Source organism: Trachurus trachurus (genome assembly GCF_905171665.1).
Source record: "Trachurus trachurus genome assembly, chromosome: 22".
Taxonomy (NCBI): domain Eukaryota; kingdom Metazoa; phylum Chordata; class Actinopteri; order Carangiformes; family Carangidae; genus Trachurus; species Trachurus trachurus.
The window spans coordinates 8,137,714-8,154,812 of record NC_139907.1 but is presented as its reverse complement, the minus strand read 5'-3'; the positions used below and the strand labels follow the sequence as shown (position 1 = coordinate 8,154,812).

The 17,099-nt window shown below is 43.2% G+C and overlaps 1 protein-coding gene across 3 annotated transcripts in view; it reads right to left on the bottom strand.

The window, feature by feature from the left end:
* fndc3ba (fibronectin type III domain containing 3Ba) overlaps nt 1-17,099 on the bottom strand; it is a 102,061-nt gene that overhangs the window by 12,539 nt on the left and 72,423 nt on the right. For all 3 annotated transcript variants that reach the window (XM_083998165.1, XM_083998166.1, XM_083998167.1), the window contains exons 14-24: nt 15,678-15,852; nt 15,131-15,217; nt 13,858-13,993; nt 12,950-13,021; nt 11,576-11,694; nt 11,244-11,349; nt 10,442-10,614; nt 7,858-7,971; nt 7,315-7,464; nt 5,777-6,057; nt 2,167-2,385 (exon numbers count right to left, since the gene is read on the bottom strand). In XM_083998165.1, the coding sequence (XP_083854291.1) occupies nt 2,167-2,385; nt 5,777-6,057; nt 7,315-7,464; nt 7,858-7,971; nt 10,442-10,614; nt 11,244-11,349; nt 11,576-11,694; nt 12,950-13,021; nt 13,858-13,993; nt 15,131-15,217; nt 15,678-15,852 (1,632 nt within the window). The remainder of the gene's footprint in view (nt 1-2,166; nt 2,386-5,776; nt 6,058-7,314; nt 7,465-7,857; nt 7,972-10,441; nt 10,615-11,243; nt 11,350-11,575; nt 11,695-12,949; nt 13,022-13,857; nt 13,994-15,130; nt 15,218-15,677; nt 15,853-17,099) is intronic.

The following is a 17,099-nucleotide window of genomic DNA, read 5'->3' as shown; positions in this document are numbered from 1 at the left end:
ATGCTCCATCAGTATTTGTCTATTTTTATTTATTTATCTAATTTTTCTTCCTTTTCGCTTTATTTTCACCTATATTTTTATCGTTTTAATGTTTTACTTCTTTAGCGAGGGGAAGAGGGGAAGGTAGGGAGAAAGGGGAGAAAAAGTTTGCTCTGTTTCTTGCGTGTAAGAATGTCTTGTTTGATTTGCTGTAACTTGCAAACAAAAACTAAAAAAAAGGGGGGGGGGGGGGGGGAGAAAATCAAATAATTTGTACAGTTTATGTTAAAATGAAGCCTTTGCCTACGTGAGCAGGTGGAAACTAACGCCAGGATGATTCACAAAACACCATCTGAACCAGATCTGCTGAAATCAGACACATAAACACAGACAAACGTAGCATACTGCCACACTAATCACTGTGCCACTTTAAAAAAAGGTAAACAACACCCTCCTAACTGTGAAAGCTGTTTTCATTTTTGACTGGTGGGCAGCCTGCATTCGTGCATATGTTTATACGTCTGTGTGTGTGTGTGTGTGTGTGTGTGTGTGTGTGTTGCAGAGGTTAACAGATCGCAGCCTGTCTGATAGAGCCCCATCTGTTGCCTGCTGCACTCTGCTCCGTTCCAGGGGTGCCAAGGTAGCTGGGTGCCAACTAGATGACGGCCAAGCCTTAATTCAAACACTGTTCACGGGCCAAGCAGAGTGGGGGGAGTGGGAGAGAGGCTGGAGGGAGGGGGGGGGGGGGGGGGGACAATCCGACAGGTGGGCAGACGGGTGAGCAGATAAAAGTGGCTCCACGCGGCCAGTCACTTTAGTCTGGTTCCTACTTTGTTCTCAGTCAGTCAGACTTGTTAATAAAAAAAAAGCCTTCCTCTCGTGCTCTTCCTAACTTAAGTACTTAACTCCCCATCAGCGGACATGTCCTGCCCCTTCCCCTCCTCCTCAGGCTGATAATTTTCTCTCACTGTTTCTCTCTTTGTCCCTCCTGCCTTCGCCAGTGGCTTAAATGGGGGTTTGATTGTTGCAGGCTGTATCCTGGCTGCTTCTAGATGCCCTCAACGTGACTACTCCTTAGTACATCTGGTTACCGCACATGCACCCACACACACACACACCAGACAAGCACAATGATACACACGAACATCTAGCATGGCTTTCACACTCACATGCTCCTTCACCTTCTCTCAAGCTGCTCATGTTCTGTCCTTGTGTTTGTGTGAGTCTGTGTGTGAGTCTCTGTGTGTGTGTGTGTGTGTGTGTGTTAAAAATATTGACCTTCTGGGTCCTGTTGTTGCTGTATTGAGTAAGGAGTCTGAGAAAAGTGATGTGCAAGTTGAGAGCACAGTTTAAGTTCATCGTCATAGCAGCGGCTCCAGGTGCATTATGAAATACACACTGGAGCTTGTCGATATAAAGTGTGTTTCTTTTGACCAGAAATGTCAATAAAGAACAGTTAGAACTATTATTATTAACGCCTGGGCCTGAATCCTTTCTATATGGAGTTTCTGCATGCCCATGTGTGACATCTATAGTGGACTATAGTAACCTAGGACAGGGTTATTCATGCCTTTATTTCTTCGAGGCTGGATTATTGTAATTCATTGTATGTAGGTTTAGACCAGCACTCTTTGCGACGCCTGCAGCTTGTGCAGAACGCTGCTGCTCGTCTTTTGACAGGCACAAAGAAACGGGAGCATAAAACCCCCAGTTCTGGCCTCCCTGCACTGGCTTCCTGTCCGGTTCAGAATTGATTTTAAAATCCTGATGTTCACAGACCAATCAGAGCTCTGAGGTCTTCAAATTAAATACATTTGGATGTGCCTAAAAGCAGGCTGAAAACTAGAGGCGATCGAGCATTCGCAGTGGTTGCCCCTAAGCTGTGGAACAGTTTACTGCAGCATATCCGCTCGTCAGAGACTCTGGAGATTTTTAAGTCCTCTCTCAAAACCTATTTTGTGAGACGAAATTGTTTGGTTTGCTGAATGTATGTGTCATTGCCGAAATTGTCTTTTGAAATGTACTATTGTATTTTATTGTTATATATTTTATGTAAAGCACTTTGGTCAACCTAGGTTGTTATAAGGTGCTCTATAGATAAACGTGACCTTGACCTTGACCTTCTCAGTCTACACCATGAGGTAAACAATGATGTAACAAAGGCATAGAGTTGTGTTTTTACGCCACCTGTGGTTCTTGTCCTCCATCTGTAGTGTGTAGACCATGTCGTCGGCGAGCAGGGCGCGCGTGTGGCTGGCGTTCTCGCCCCACTTCAGCTTCAGGCTCTGAGGGCCGGCCGCTGAGCATTCCAGGGGGGGCGGGGCTGGAGGGAGGGGACGTGTCCTCGCCTGCAGGGGTGGACTCGTGGGACTGGAGCCGATGGCATTCACAGCCTGGATCTGTACGCTGCAGGTCACGAAGAGAGAGGGGGGATTATGATTTGTGAGTTACAGAGTGTTGTGTGACATTTTATTATTTTGCAAATCAATGACTTTTTCTCAAAATCAGGTTTTGAATTTCAGTAACAACATGTGCAGGGATTGAGTTCATGACCCAAAAGCACATGTGCATAAAAGTGCAGGAAAATGCTCAGTATGTAACGTGTTGTTCTCCGTGCGCCCGCAGACCTATTTGTCTAACAGTGGGGGTCATTTTCATCTGATCTGGTGTATTAGCTTTGACCTCGGATCCCTTCTCCCATCGCCATTTTCCTCTTCATTACAATTCAATGCACTACCCAGGATCAGAGTATCTGGCCAGTCAGCCAACCCTTTTCCCCCAATGTATAGGCTATTAGTGAGTAAGGAGAAACTCCATCATTGTTACACTGCACTGTGTTTTCTGAGATTTAATGTCAGGAAAGAACTTTTCCTAATTTTTCAAAGAAACAGAAAAACTTTTTCCTTTTTTTCTAAATTAACTTCTGTGCTTCAGCCAAAGAAAAAATAATAAAACAGGTTCTAAAGAATGCAAAGTGTGGATGTATTTACTATTTCATGCACCACACACTCACATGCTACTAATTAAAAAAAAAGAAGCACTGGTAGAAATGGATTTTTGTTTTTCAGACTTCTCCTGCTGCCTTTCTTCTAGGAATCCCCCCCTCCCCTCCTCGCCCACTTTCTGTCAATGTCTGATCAGCTGATTAGCATCCACAGCAGAACCCCTCGGCTAGAGTGTCGACCATCATTTGACATTTAATTGCTGATCCCCTGTAACTGTAACCTTTCATTATAATTCACTCAGCTGAGTGAAGACAGAAGAGAAAGGGCAATGTTCACCCATCCACTGGGGTAATTAAGCATAAAGATAAAAGATGATGAGCGGCCGAGAAGGGAGAGAGTGGAAGATAAAGAAGCTTAGTTTCTGATGATGAGGGATTCCATTTAGTCCTGAGGGGATTCGCATATCGAAGTTAAAGACATATGCATTTTTGTATCATTGTGACATAAAAAAAAAGAAGATGAACAGTTTCTGAACCAAAATTGGTAAGTCAGTGGTCACTGCACATCCACAAGACTTTTAACCATGTCTCATACTGGGCAAAACACTGAACCCCCTACGCGTTCAATTACTGGATAATCAGCTTAATGACTGAAGATGAACGGAAAAATACAACAGCAGCTTATCAAGTGGAAAACAAAGTACCTGCCTGCAAATATAATCTGTTTTGTCACTGAAAAAGAAGAAAAATAACTGAGTGGTTAATGCAAATCAGGTAAACTTGCGACAACATGTGGTGAGTCTCATGTTATTCTTCCTTCAGGTTTAGTGAATCTGAGCTCCATGACGTGTGACTGTGCAGCAATTATCCTGTCAAGGTGTCTTTATGGACTCAAATACCTTTCACCTTATTAATGGACTGTGACAGAATTAAGCAAAGGCTGGTTGTCAAGCCTTGTATTTGGGAAAAAAAAAAAAAAAGCACCACGATGAAAAGATGTAAAGGTCGTGGAGCTGTCAATGAAAACATGAAATGTAAATGGAAAACAGTTCAAATGTCGACATTTAAGTGCTTTATAATTTTTTTTAAACCTTTAACAAAATCACAAATATGTCAATGACTAGTTTTCTCCGGAGCATAAAAATATTTCTATTCTCAGAATGAGGATAAGGTGAGTTAAAACCTGCTCTACTTCAAACAGAGCAAAACACACACAAACACACAAACACACACACACAAATAAAATATGATTTATATTATCTGAAGCATCCCACTGCTGTAAATAACAACCTGCATTAACCTTACAGCCCCACACACGCACACCGTGTTCTGGCTCAGTGGCAGCCATTATGCAACAGCGCAAAGTGACATTAGGACAAAAACAACCTCAGAATGAAAACAATGGTGTGTGACCACTCTGCCTCTTCTCACACACACACACAAACACACACACACTTTTTTCCCCCCAGTTCAAAGAACTCACTACACAATCACATGGATGCACACAAACACAAACACATGTAATCAGTGAACTGCTCACAGACAGAACAACATGACAACAGTAGCTGGTGATTCAGTTTACCAAGTGGTTGTTTACTTCTGCGACATCGCTCCTCGTATTGTGTATCAGGTTGCTCTAGATGGGGGGTTGAATGACAATGTTGACAACGCAAAGCCTTTACTATCCTCCTGATGAATCACTAGAGGTGAACTCATACACACCAGCAAATCTACACACACAAAATCTCTGTGGAAAGCATGGAGATTAAATGGGCATTTACTGTACCAGACATCCATGTTTTTAATAAAAAGATAGCACTGTAATTCACTGTGGGAAATGTAGGATCCCAGTCAAAGTCTCTGCTTTTGTTGCTTGGTTCAAAAGTTTAACTACATGTAAGTGCAAACTCAACTGTTCAGTCAACTTTTTATCTAAAAAATGTGTGAATCATAATGATAAATCCACTACAACAACAACTGAATGCATCCATCCCTCATCTCTTTGGAGCTTTGTTGCTCTGCTTCTCTACTGGTTTTGTTCAGTCAGTGTTTTCATAATGACATTTTCAGATGGACAAAGCAGCAGCCTTCAGCAGCAAAATACATAATCGAATGAACAAATGAATGAATGAAAACTTATTTAAAAAGCTCTAGAAACCCACAGTTCACCTCACATTCATCAGGCTGCCCTCTGCCACCATGGCAAGGCAAGACAAGGCAAGGCAATGTAATTTTATTTGTATATCCTGTTTTTACAAACAGTTTGTCTCAAAGGGCTTTACATGGCATCATAACAACATCCTCTGCCCTTAGACCCTCACATCCACTGAGGAAAAACTCCATAGAAAACCCTTTTAACAGGGAAAAATTGGAGAAACCTCAGGGTGAGCAACAGAGGAGGGATCCCTCACCCAGGACGGACAGATGTGCAATAGAAAATGTTGTACAGAGAAGAAATGCTGTCTACTGGACTGGTCCTGCACACACATTGGCACATTCATACACCACACAGTCAACACGGGCAGTTTGGGGTTCAGTATCTTGCCCACTTTGATGCATGGCCTGGAGGAGCAGGGGGGGATCAGACCATAAACATTCAAACAAGTGGTCGACCCACTCAACCACAGACACCCCGTCAAAAAGAGTTGGTGGCCATATATAGGGCTCAAAATATCTATCAATAAAGGTTTATTTATTCAATATTTTGGTGACTGCCCACCCATTACTGTCTGTGGTGTTTTATTTTTATCTCTACAAAATGTCACCCCAATGATTTGTGATCACCATCAACATAAATTACACTCTCCATCGAAGACAGCGACTACATTTTTTTCTATTCATTCCTGTCAGTACCTGTATTCGGTGTCTGGCTGCAGGTCCGAGATAAGGTGACTGGTCCCTGATTCCACAGTGATGGTTTGTCCGTCCAGGGTGATGACGTAGGAGCTGATCTCCGCCCCGTTGCTGTTGGGCTCGTCCCACTTCAGGAAGAGGCAGGTAGACGGGGAGTGGCCCGACTCCGAGGGGGTCTGGAGGTCCAGGAGGGCGAGGGTCGAGACCTGGTCGGGATTCGTCGCCGGAGTTCTGAAACTCACCTGCTCGCTGTAAGGACCGGCGCCCGCCTGATTCACCGCCTGCGCAGGAGACACAAAAAAAGAAATTCACATGGTGAGAGGGGTGAAGAAAAGGACAGATGGAGGAATGTGAAGAGAGAGAACGGTGGGATGAAAAGAAGAAGAGGATGAATAGAGACAGAGACAGAACCATACAGATGAAGGTTAAGAGTGGAAGAGAAAAGACACAAAAGTGAAATAAATTGGCAGAAGAGCAGCAGACACACACACAGGAAAGGAAGGTAAAATAAAAGCGAGAAGGAGCGACATGAATCTAAATTAGCTGGTGAAAGAACATTAGTCTGTTGCTTGTGCCCTTCAATCACTTTTGATTTATAATCATCTGCTTTATTGTCTCTGACAAACTCAGCGACAAGCAACTTTTTAATGCACAAAGCAAAGCAAAGCCACCTATTAGTTATAATTCATTTATTGCAATTGTACAAAATATGCAAAACTTGAGGTGCTTTTTTTTTTTTTTTTTTTACATCGAGGATTCAGACTTAGTGAGGTCTTGACTTGTTTCTTTGTCTTGGCAGTAAATTTTCTACATACCCCAAGGGTCCCTGATAACACAAATTACACTTCAGTAGCATTTCCTGATTTATTACGAGCTGTCACATATATCTGGGCAATGCTTGAAAAAGACAAAAAAACAACCAAAAAAACTGAGGACCTCTTCATTTACCTTGCTGTGATAGTGTCAAAATATAAAAAGTGTTCTCATAAATCAAGGGCGTGTCAAACTGCGACATCCGAAACAATAAAGCATCATATCCATCACATTAGGAACCACGCTGAGGTCGAGTGTACCAGTGTTTCTTATGGGGACATCTGTTGTATTGCTACACATATAAAAAGGCACTACTGCACCAGTGCACACACAAACACACACACATTGATTATGACATTTAGGATGACCTTGTGCTGTCCTCTAAACTGTATAAATGAACCCATAAAAAGAGGAGAGCCATAAAACATTCTTATTATTATTGGATTGGTGGCTTTAGAGGGTAGAAATCAGAAAAGAGAGAGAGGGAGCAGTTATTTATGCACCAGATTAAGAGTCCGGGCACAAACAGAATCAATTATCATCAACGTTTCCCCGGCCTCTGTTTATGTGCTTAATGCTTCCTTTGGCCATTTGTGTATTTGTTTCTGTCATGCTTATAACCCACTTGCTGTGTGTCTGCCTATCTCTGTGTTCATATACAATCAATGCACCTTCCCCCTTTCAAAGTGATGTCCCAGTGTGTCTGTGCATGAACGTTGCCTTACCTGTAGCCTGCAGCAGTAGTCTGTGGCAGGCGTCAGGTCTGACAGCTCACACTGCGTGGCAGATCCACAGTAGATGAGCTCCATCGGTTCGTCTTCCCTCGCCCACTCCAAACGATATTCAGAGATGTCTGTACCCGAACCCTCAGGACTCTGCGGCACACAGAAACACACATACACACTCAGCTCATCCCAGAGAAATCAATAGGGACTTGTAATGGAAAAAGGAAATACCGCCGCCATAAATATATTCAAAATACAATAAAACCTAAAGAGCTGCCTCTCAAATAGAAAGTAAACAAAAGTAGATACAGTGTCTTGTTAAAGCAAGGCCGAGGGGAAATGAGTGACAGGCTGTTAAAGACACATTTACAGGCTGGATTGCTGTGAACGACAGTCTCCTCCGTCTGTTTGTCAACAGCCTGGCAGCTTTTATGTCAGTGGAGACAGACAGAGGGGAGTTTGAGCATCTCTAAACAGATCGTGTGTGTCTCTTGACTGTGATAAACACATTTGTGCGTTCGTTCGTTCGTCCGTCCGTCTCACCTCCCAGTTAAGCGATACGCAGGTGTTGCTGGTGGGAGTGATGACTGGCGCCCCGCACTGGCCGGGAGGACCCGCTGCAGTCGTCACCTCCGTCGGGTCAGAGTACGCTCCCAACTGCAACACACAATCACAGATAAGTTTAACCTGACACAAGTGGAAGAGACACGCACCCAGCACACACACTGTTTCCCCCCCCTCTACCATCTGGTAAATGCTACCGCAGCATGTGGTGCAAGACATAACCAGACTCAGCAATAGCTTTTTTCCACAGGCCGTCAGACTACTCAACTCACTCAAGGAAATTTTGTGAAATTCCATGAACATACCTATACATAGCATACACATGTCTTCTGCACTTTGCATTTTTTCACATTGCACTTTATTATTGCATCAAATATCATAGGTCATTGTCTGTCTGTCTGCATATCTGTGCGCATTTTTAATATCGTTGATGTCTGTGTTCATTTCTATGTTCAGGGGTGCAAACTCATCAGGGGTAAAAAAGGTGACAAGATACCGACCCCCTAGGGGGGTCCGGGGGCATGCTCCCCCGGGGAATTTTTTTTTAAACCAACTTTAAAGGTGAATTTATAGTCAATTTTAGCATGAGACTAGGGTCCAGATTTACTCAGGTTTGCACAGCTTTTGCTCCTGTTAAACCTGCACAATCTGTCTCTCTGTGTTTGGTTTTGAAACACGTGAAGAGGGTCTTCAGCCTGTGCAGGTTTAGCATGAGCAAAAGCTGTGCAAAACTTGGAGAATCTGTCCCTTGATGTCAATCAGATGAAGCTTGCAAACCTTGCCTTCAAACTAAATAAAATTTAATACAGACTGATTGGTTCATTGTGAAACATTTATTTATTGATGTAAATGTGTTTTCTGTACGTAGGCTATGCTCCGAGGTAGCGCTGCTCTTTCTGTCCAATAATAACACACATGAAGCTTAAAAATGCCATAGGTTACATAAAACATATTAAGCGGCAATATGTATTTAAAAGATGTTCAAGTAAACGGTTCGGTTCACGGTTTTGTGGTCATGGTTTTCGGTTCGGTTTCGTATACTTTGATCGTTGGGAAAATCAATCATGTCTTGTATATTCAGGTTAAAACTGAAAGAATGAGGCGGTCTGACATCTGATACATCATTGTGACAGTCTGAGGTTAAAAGTAGGCGATCTGGCGGCAAGAGAGGAGACATTGATAGTTCCAACATGTTTTAATTTACTGGGCAAAGAAAGTTATCTAACAAATGCTAAGAACAATTAGATATTCACTGAAATATATAACCTATATTTATTAATTGTGGTTCTTACAAAAAATATATCTTATAAAATATAAAAGCTAAAATGTCTCTTAAAGCTCTGCCCCTTTAATTAGTGCATACTAAATATTTTAACTTTAGCCTACTAGCCTACTTTTACAACCACATTATTTACCAGCAACATAAAGTGAAACAGAGGCAGAGGTGTCCTGCCACAGTCAGTCAACCTCCTCCTCCTGCTCCTCCTGCTGCTGAACAGGTCGCACTGGAGCTAGTCTCGCTCGCCAGACCCTCCTCCAGAGAAGAGGGAGACACTGGAGCTAATAAATGCTAAACGCGCTAATCGCTAATTGGCCGCGATCGCGATCATCACACACACGCGGTCCCATACCATGCTCAAAAAGTCGCGTTAGTTAGTCTGTATTAAAAGTGAAGCTTCAGGTGTGTGTTGCTGGACAGAAGAGGAGCGCTGCCACCACTCGTTGTCATCCAGATAAGGTGCATGCGCACACACATATAACATAATGTTATATGTGTGTGGTAAAGGTATGTTGAATGTTAATTGCACATTTGGAGTTTGGGGAAACGTAATTTCGATCCCCTGTGTAATCAACAGTTACACAGTGTGATTGACAATAAAATTTACTATTACTATTAGAGAAATCACAAATATATATGTGCTTATACACATGAGTCATGAGTGCTGCTTCCTTGGCGTCTCCTAATCTTTCTGTCTTTTTATTGGACATTCAAGTGCATTAAAAATGTAAAAAGTTTTTGCTTTATTTTCAGTAATACACATTCACACAGAATGTATGTGTTCCTCCTTGGCGTCTCCTGTATGCTTTGTATATTGATGTGAGTGTGTGTGAGTGTGTGTTGTGTTTGTGCCTATGTTCCATCAGTCAGTCTGAGAGCTCGCTCTAGAGCGCTTGTCTGTGGAGATAATCAAAGCAATAAGATGCTAACTCCAGACTGTGGCACACTCCTGCATCCAAACATGACCACAGTTAGATAAACAGGACCAGCAGTGATTAGGTCAGAGTGTCCCAGACAGTCTGAGTGTGTGATGTGTGGGTGTGTGTATGTCTTTGTTCATGTGTGTGTGTGTGTGTGTGTATGTGTTTCTATAACAGTAGACATCTGTTCTACTAAGAATTCCAAACTATGCAAGAGGAAAATTTGATTTTATAGTGGATTTTATGGTCTTTTCAGCTCCATAGCTTTTTTTTGTTTGGAAAGAGAAAAAGAGGAAATGGCTTTTTTTGTGTGTTTGTTTGTTTGTTTTTTTCTGATCATACTCCTGCTGTGTGAATCTCTCACCCCAGCCTCGTTGGCGGCCCGCAGGCGGAAGCTGTACGTGGCTCCAGGTAGCAGACTGCCAACGGTGCATTGTAACTCCGACCCGTGGTAAACCTCTGCCGGCTTGGCGTCCCCTTCGCTCATCTCCAGACTGAACACACACTCCTCACACACTCCCTCGGAGGCGGGGGAGTCTAAGCAGACGGAGGTAGAAGAAGAGATGGGATTAAATTACATGTATTTACAAATCATGCGTAATGGAAAGACACGGTGTTCGAGCTGACGTGTGTTTACCGATACATTTACAAAGGTACATTTCTCAGTGATTTGCAGGGGATTCTTTCCTCTGCCAGATGTTTAATTTCGGTTGCAGTGTGGCCAAGGTAATAAATGATGGGAGACAGTGAGGAAAGCCCTCCAATACATTATGTCTGACCTTCAGCTCCAGCCAGTAATTGCGGCAGCGCTGCCTGAATGCGAGCTGATTAGGGCTGTGGCCAGCTGTATTAAACTTGGTAAAGCAGGAACTTCCTCTGCATTTCAGACTGGGAGATTTTGCCTGCCAGCAGATAACAGTACTAATCTGCAATAATGGCCCGACATTAGGAGAGTTAAGTCAGATATGAGGCTAGGTTAGGCTTTTAATGGGCTAAATTAGGGCTCAATTAGGGTGAAACATGGTTGACTGGGGTTACATTAGAGCTGGCCAGGAAACATATTAAACTGCCAGAGGGTGATTTAGCTGAGTTGCGTAAAAAAATAAAATAAAATAAAATTCTAGTAAATAAAACTAAACCCAGTGTACGTGGATGTCTGCACTCACCCCATTCTAACTGCACTTCCTTGTGTTTGGCTTTACCCACAATCCTTGGCGGCTGGCAGGGCCCTGGTGGGACACTTAATGTGCGGACCGGAACACTAACAGTGCACTTCAGGTGCAAAGACAAACAAGAAGAGAAGGAACAATAATTAGACACATTCGATAAAAAAGAAACAACTGTTAATAACGATACTTGGGAACTTTTTGACCAGTGTGTGTGTGCAGACTGTAGACGTTCACACATTTTTCTGCTGAACTCAACAACTATTCAAATTCAAAGCTCACAGGTCAGTCACTATTTTAAAGTTGAGTATTTGTGCATGTGCGTGTCTTACCGGGCTGTGTCCCCCGGTGGTGATGCTGCACACACGTAGGCGGTAGACGGTGCCGGGTGTCAGGCGCTCACACATGCATTCTGTTGCTGGTCCACTGTACGCTACCTCCCACTGGCTCGCTGCTCCGGCAAACACACACACACACACACACAGAAAAACAAAGAAATGCAATTACAAAACCCATCGTATACGCAAGCATACGTGCATGTATATCTCCTGTTGTTATGTAAGTTTTTCTACAGATGACCTCATTATTTTCCCAGAAACAGAATCCCATTGACCTAATTTATTCCTTCTCACCACCACTTTGTATTGCAGTTTCTATGTGGTGCAGGCTTGTGCTGTTGTGCTGTTCATTATCCCACCTGTGAGACAGCTCCTGTGTTATGCTAATTTAGATCCTGTTTACACCAAAACCAATTTTGCAGAGAATGCAAATTGCATTGTGATTATGTAATGTACATTTTCTGACCAACTCCGGCAGCAACACAACGTGGATTTCACCGAGCGCAACACATCAGAGTGACTTTAGTGTTTTGCCACTTGTAATATTAGTTTGCTTTACATCTGTTTCACAGTAAACCTCCCCACACACACACATGCAGACATACACACAAAACTTGAGTGTTATGAATCACAGAAAACACAATGAGATGAGTCACACTCGTCTCAGTTCGAGAGTTCAGCCTGAGAGGTGTGAGGGTGAAGAGAGCTCAGAAAACAGAGGAAGATATATATAGATGGATTTGGAGTTGATGTTAGAAAATTAAGTTGTTTTTTTTGTTTTAACTGCTAAACACACTTCTGAGGTAGCTGAGATAAATCACACCAGTTCCTGCCACAGACAGAAAAAGAACAGAGTGAGAGCTAAATGACCAAATCACATCAGTTTAGTCTAATTAACCAATCTATCCTGATCCTTAGGATGAACGACTGCTGAGCCAAACGGCTTTCCAGAATTTAAATTCAACACAAGTCTCGACATCAACAGCAGCATCTCATTCCTCTTTCTCTGATGTGATTGAATAAAACGCAGATTCAATAGAATTATGCCTCTTTCACTCTTTTTCTCCCTCCCTCTCTCTCTCTCTCCGCCGTTATCGACTGAGTAAAACGGGAGGACATTTCATTTCCTGGAGTTGCTGATCTGAGGAAATCCAAACGGCGCTGTGCGTTAAATTGATGCTTATAAAGAGTGAATTACACAGGCCATTCTTCATAAAGGGGTAAGTAAAGGTAATGGGTAACACCGAAAGAACAAACACGGGGGTGAGAGAGGACGGCCGGAACAGTTTGAGCTTTGTTCTGGCCTCGTATTAGCCGATGGACAGATGTTCAGACACAGTGATAGATGTAAATCGATGTAAATCGTACCTTCGGAGCATCCCTCTGAGATCTCTAGCAGGTATGTGAGAGCCTCCGAGCCTCCGTTGTCCTGTGGAGGATCTGTGGGCGCAAGAGAGTGGTTGATTTTTAGTTTAAGTATAAAATCAATTAGAAATTGGGGCCCAGACACATCGATGCTGTGTCTCAGCCAAAAAATCTTTTTTGAAAAGCAGCTTTCAAAGTTTTTAATTAGCAACAGAGCTGACGCTTCGATCAGACAGCATGATGGTGAATATGGAATAATGCACGACTGGGGCTGATTGATACTGAGATTGGAAGTGCATGAGCAGCGCTGGAAACAATCCATGTGACTCGTGCCATCATTGTTGCCATAATCACAGTCATATTGGTTCAATAAATAAAAACCTGAGGCAAAAGTAAAGTACGATTTCTACAAACAACATGGCAGTTAGAGTCTAAACAATGATGTAAAGACATACGGTATGATCTGTGCCATGTTTCTAATATTACAGCAGTATTGTATCATTTATCGTATTTAAGGAAGGACGGGCAGAACTGACTCCAGCAGCGCTAACACGAGACAGATGGATGACAGCCGACGTGTTGGCTTTTATGGCTTTCTCCCTCACTTCAATGATAACACCCCAGAGGCAGCAGCAGCTTGTCGCGGTTTTATTCTGCGACACGCTCTGCTGGATTTAATTTTTTATTTGTCAGGCTTGAATCTTTTTGAACTGCCCCGTACTGGAAGAAAAAAATATTCCTCTGGATGCACTGGCTTATTAGAGGGTGTAGATGATGGATTTATGTACAGTATGGTGTGTGGATTTCCATTTGCATCCACACACGTGTTTCTGTATTAGGAATATTCTTTGTCTTCTTTCTTTACATGCCAGTTTATAGAACAACACATGTGTGTGTGTGTGTGTATTTACCCCATGTGACGGTAAATCCGTAGGGCGTTGCCGCGGTGACACAGGGTGTAGATGGAGGGCCTGGTTTGTCTGGATTGGTGGTGCACACCAACACTTCGCTGGGACTGCTTTTTCCCTCAATGTTTGACGCTATGAGCTACAGAGAGGGGGCAGAGAAATAGGACAGGAGAGAGAGGGAGGGAGGCAGAGCGTGAGGTGACCAAAAGGGGAAAGGAAAAGGAGAGGAAAAGAAAGACGGGATACAGGTGAAGGAAAGATGAATGAAGTGGGGGGGGGAAGAGAGGAGAGAAAATGAGTAACGGTGCAGTGGTGGACAAAAAAGATTCACAGTGAGCGTGGGTCGACGGGAGAAGAGAGGCTGCAGAGAAATCTATCAGGTGGAGAAGTAAGAGTCCTGATTAATAGAAACCATTACTCTCTCTTCTTTCACCTGAGCTTCATCTGCCTCCATTTCTCTCCAGTTTTACTCCCTCCGTTATCTCATCCTGCGGACAATCTGTTTTGTTCCCAAATGTTCACGGTTGGATGAACATCACAAGGAACACAGAGTTTGGATGTGTGTGCGTGCATGTGTGCGTGTGACGGCATGTGTTCATGTGTGTGCAGTTACAGTACAGCACATGTAAGGCCTTGTTGGAGCCGACAGCACCATAATAGGTATTAACACACATGCGAACGAACGCACTTAAGAGATCTCCTGCAGCAGGAACATTTTGTTTCACGATGTCCTCAAATTATGAGCAGCGATCACAGCTTCTAAGTAGAGGTGGACGCTGCTCCCCGCGATCTTAATGGCGGCTGAATTGCTTTGTTTCGCTACTCTTTAGATTGCAGCCAATTCTCCGGTGGTTAAATTCTGTATTCCTTCCTCGACTGATGGACGTTAGATTGCCACTGAAAGCTACATGGATAGGCCGGTGTCCTTGGAAACATTATGTTTTATCTAACAAGAGAACATCACCAACTGGGAACTGATTTAATAGCAGAACTGAAGAGGTAGAGCACCTGGCAAAATATATATAAGTGTAAAAAAGGTTTCTACCTATATGAGATGATTCATAAAGTAGGATGAAAGGAAGGATAGTTACATCAATCTTCTCTTCTAGCTCTTAACAAGGAAGCATTTTTATCATATTTTCCAAAATGTATTAACACAAATGTAGGGTTCAAAATGAAGAATATACTGTAATCATTTATGGCTCCACTTTATTTTCAATTTTCCACAAAAATGCACATGAGGGTAGCTTTGATGTTGCAGCTTCACTTCACTTACCCTGAATTTATACTGTGTACTCCTCTTCAGGCCTTGTACAGTACAGGTCAAGTTTTCTCCAGTGTACTTTGGATGAAAGTCTGTTCCCTGTGGGAGATACACTGTCAGTACTGCAGTCTGTGTGTGTAAGAGCTTCTTTCTTTCGGCAGCGTACTTGAATGCATATAAATTCTTGAGCATATGGATTCAATAAATGCTGACTTTTGCACTCTTTGTGTGTGTGGGAGAGGGTTTGAGATCCATTATGGATGTAATTTTGAATATTTTCTCATAATCTATAATAATTTTTTGAAAATACATCACTACCTAGTGGAGTTATATTTGTTGGTATTTTCCTCTCTATCCCTGTGGGATTCAATTGACTGACAGAATAAAGTTCAGTCAAATAATAAAATAGGAGAAAGTTTCACTAAACTTAATTAAGGTTTTCACATTTACAAAAAATGGGGTATGTATAACACGTTTCCAGCCACTGAGGGCTGTTTATAATGTAATGGAAAACAACCTGTGCCAGTAATGTGTTTGTGTTTCTGTGTGTGTTACTCACGCTGTTGTCCTCCTGGATCTCGAGTGTGTACTTCAGCTGCTCCTCGCTGGGACTGCCCTCAGGACGCCCCCACTCCAGGGTCACCCAGGACACCCCGGCCCTGACCAGCCGCGGCGCCAGAGGCAGAGCGGGCAGAGTGCCCATGGTGTAAAACACCACCTCCGTGCTGAAGCCACTGCACAAAACACAATCACATTTCCAATTCACGTTCAAATTTCCATTCCATTCACATCTTCTTTAGTTTTTCTTTTTGCCATTTTTTAAAATTTAAAACGCAGAAGCACATTATTGACTTGTCAGTTCATTACTTTTGAGGGAAAAGCGACAACAGCGCGAGAGTGAAGGGAGGCTGTACGTCATGAATTTCTGATTTTGGCAGCTCGGGGGAGAGAGAGAGGAGGATAAGAAGACGTAGTAAAAGAACACTGACATGATGAGTGCTCATTCGAAGGGAGTGCATGTTGCGGTTACAGGTGAGCGCCCGTCCCAGTGGAGATGGTTCAGAAGTTAAACAAGAGTCATGATGGAGGGAGATAAGATATATGTGTCGGAAAAGACAGAGGAGGAGGAGGAGGAGGAGGGGTGGGGGTTGGTTTTTCAGCTGCAGGGGAGAAGAATGGGAGCATCCATCCAGCAGTAGGAGTCTGAGAGGTTGTAAAACTTTTCACAAGGAAGAAAAATAGCGTGTAGAGTGTAACCGAAAGCTTGGAGTATGTCTGTGAGTGCGTGTGTCTCCGCGGCTTCAAAAGGAACTTCAAGCTGAGGGATGTTTTAACCCTCCTGTTGTCCTTCTGGGTCAAATTGATCCAATCTGTTCCCTTTCTCCATCATTCCTTCTTTCCTTCCTTCCACAATCCTTTTTCCCTTCCTTCTTTCCTTCCTCTTTTGATCAAATTGACCTGATTTGTTCCCTCCCTCCATCTTTCCTTCCTTTTTCCCTTCTTCCTTCCTTGAACTAATCTGTTCCCTTGCTCCATTTTTCTTTCCTTCTTTTTTCCCTCCCTCCCTCCCTCCCTTCCTTCCTTCCCTCCGTCCTTACTTCTTCCTTCCTTTTTGACCCAATCTGTTCCCTCCCTCCATCCATCTTTCCTTCCTTTTCCCCTTCCTTCTTTCCTCCCATCTTTCCTTCCTCTTTTGATCAAATTGACCTGATTCGTTCCCTCCCTCCATCTTCCTTCCTTTTTCCCTTCTTCCTTCCTTGAACGAATCTGTTCCCTCCCTCCATCTTTCTTTCCTTCCTTTTTCCCTTCGTTCTTTCCACAATCCTTTTTCCCTCCCTTCCCTCCCTTCGTCCTTACTTCTTCCTTCCTTTTTGACCCAATCTGTTCCCTCCCTCCATCCATCTTTCCTTCCTTTTTCCCTTCCTTTCTCCCATCTTTCCTTCTCTTTTGATCAAATTGACCTGATTTGTTCCCTCCCTCC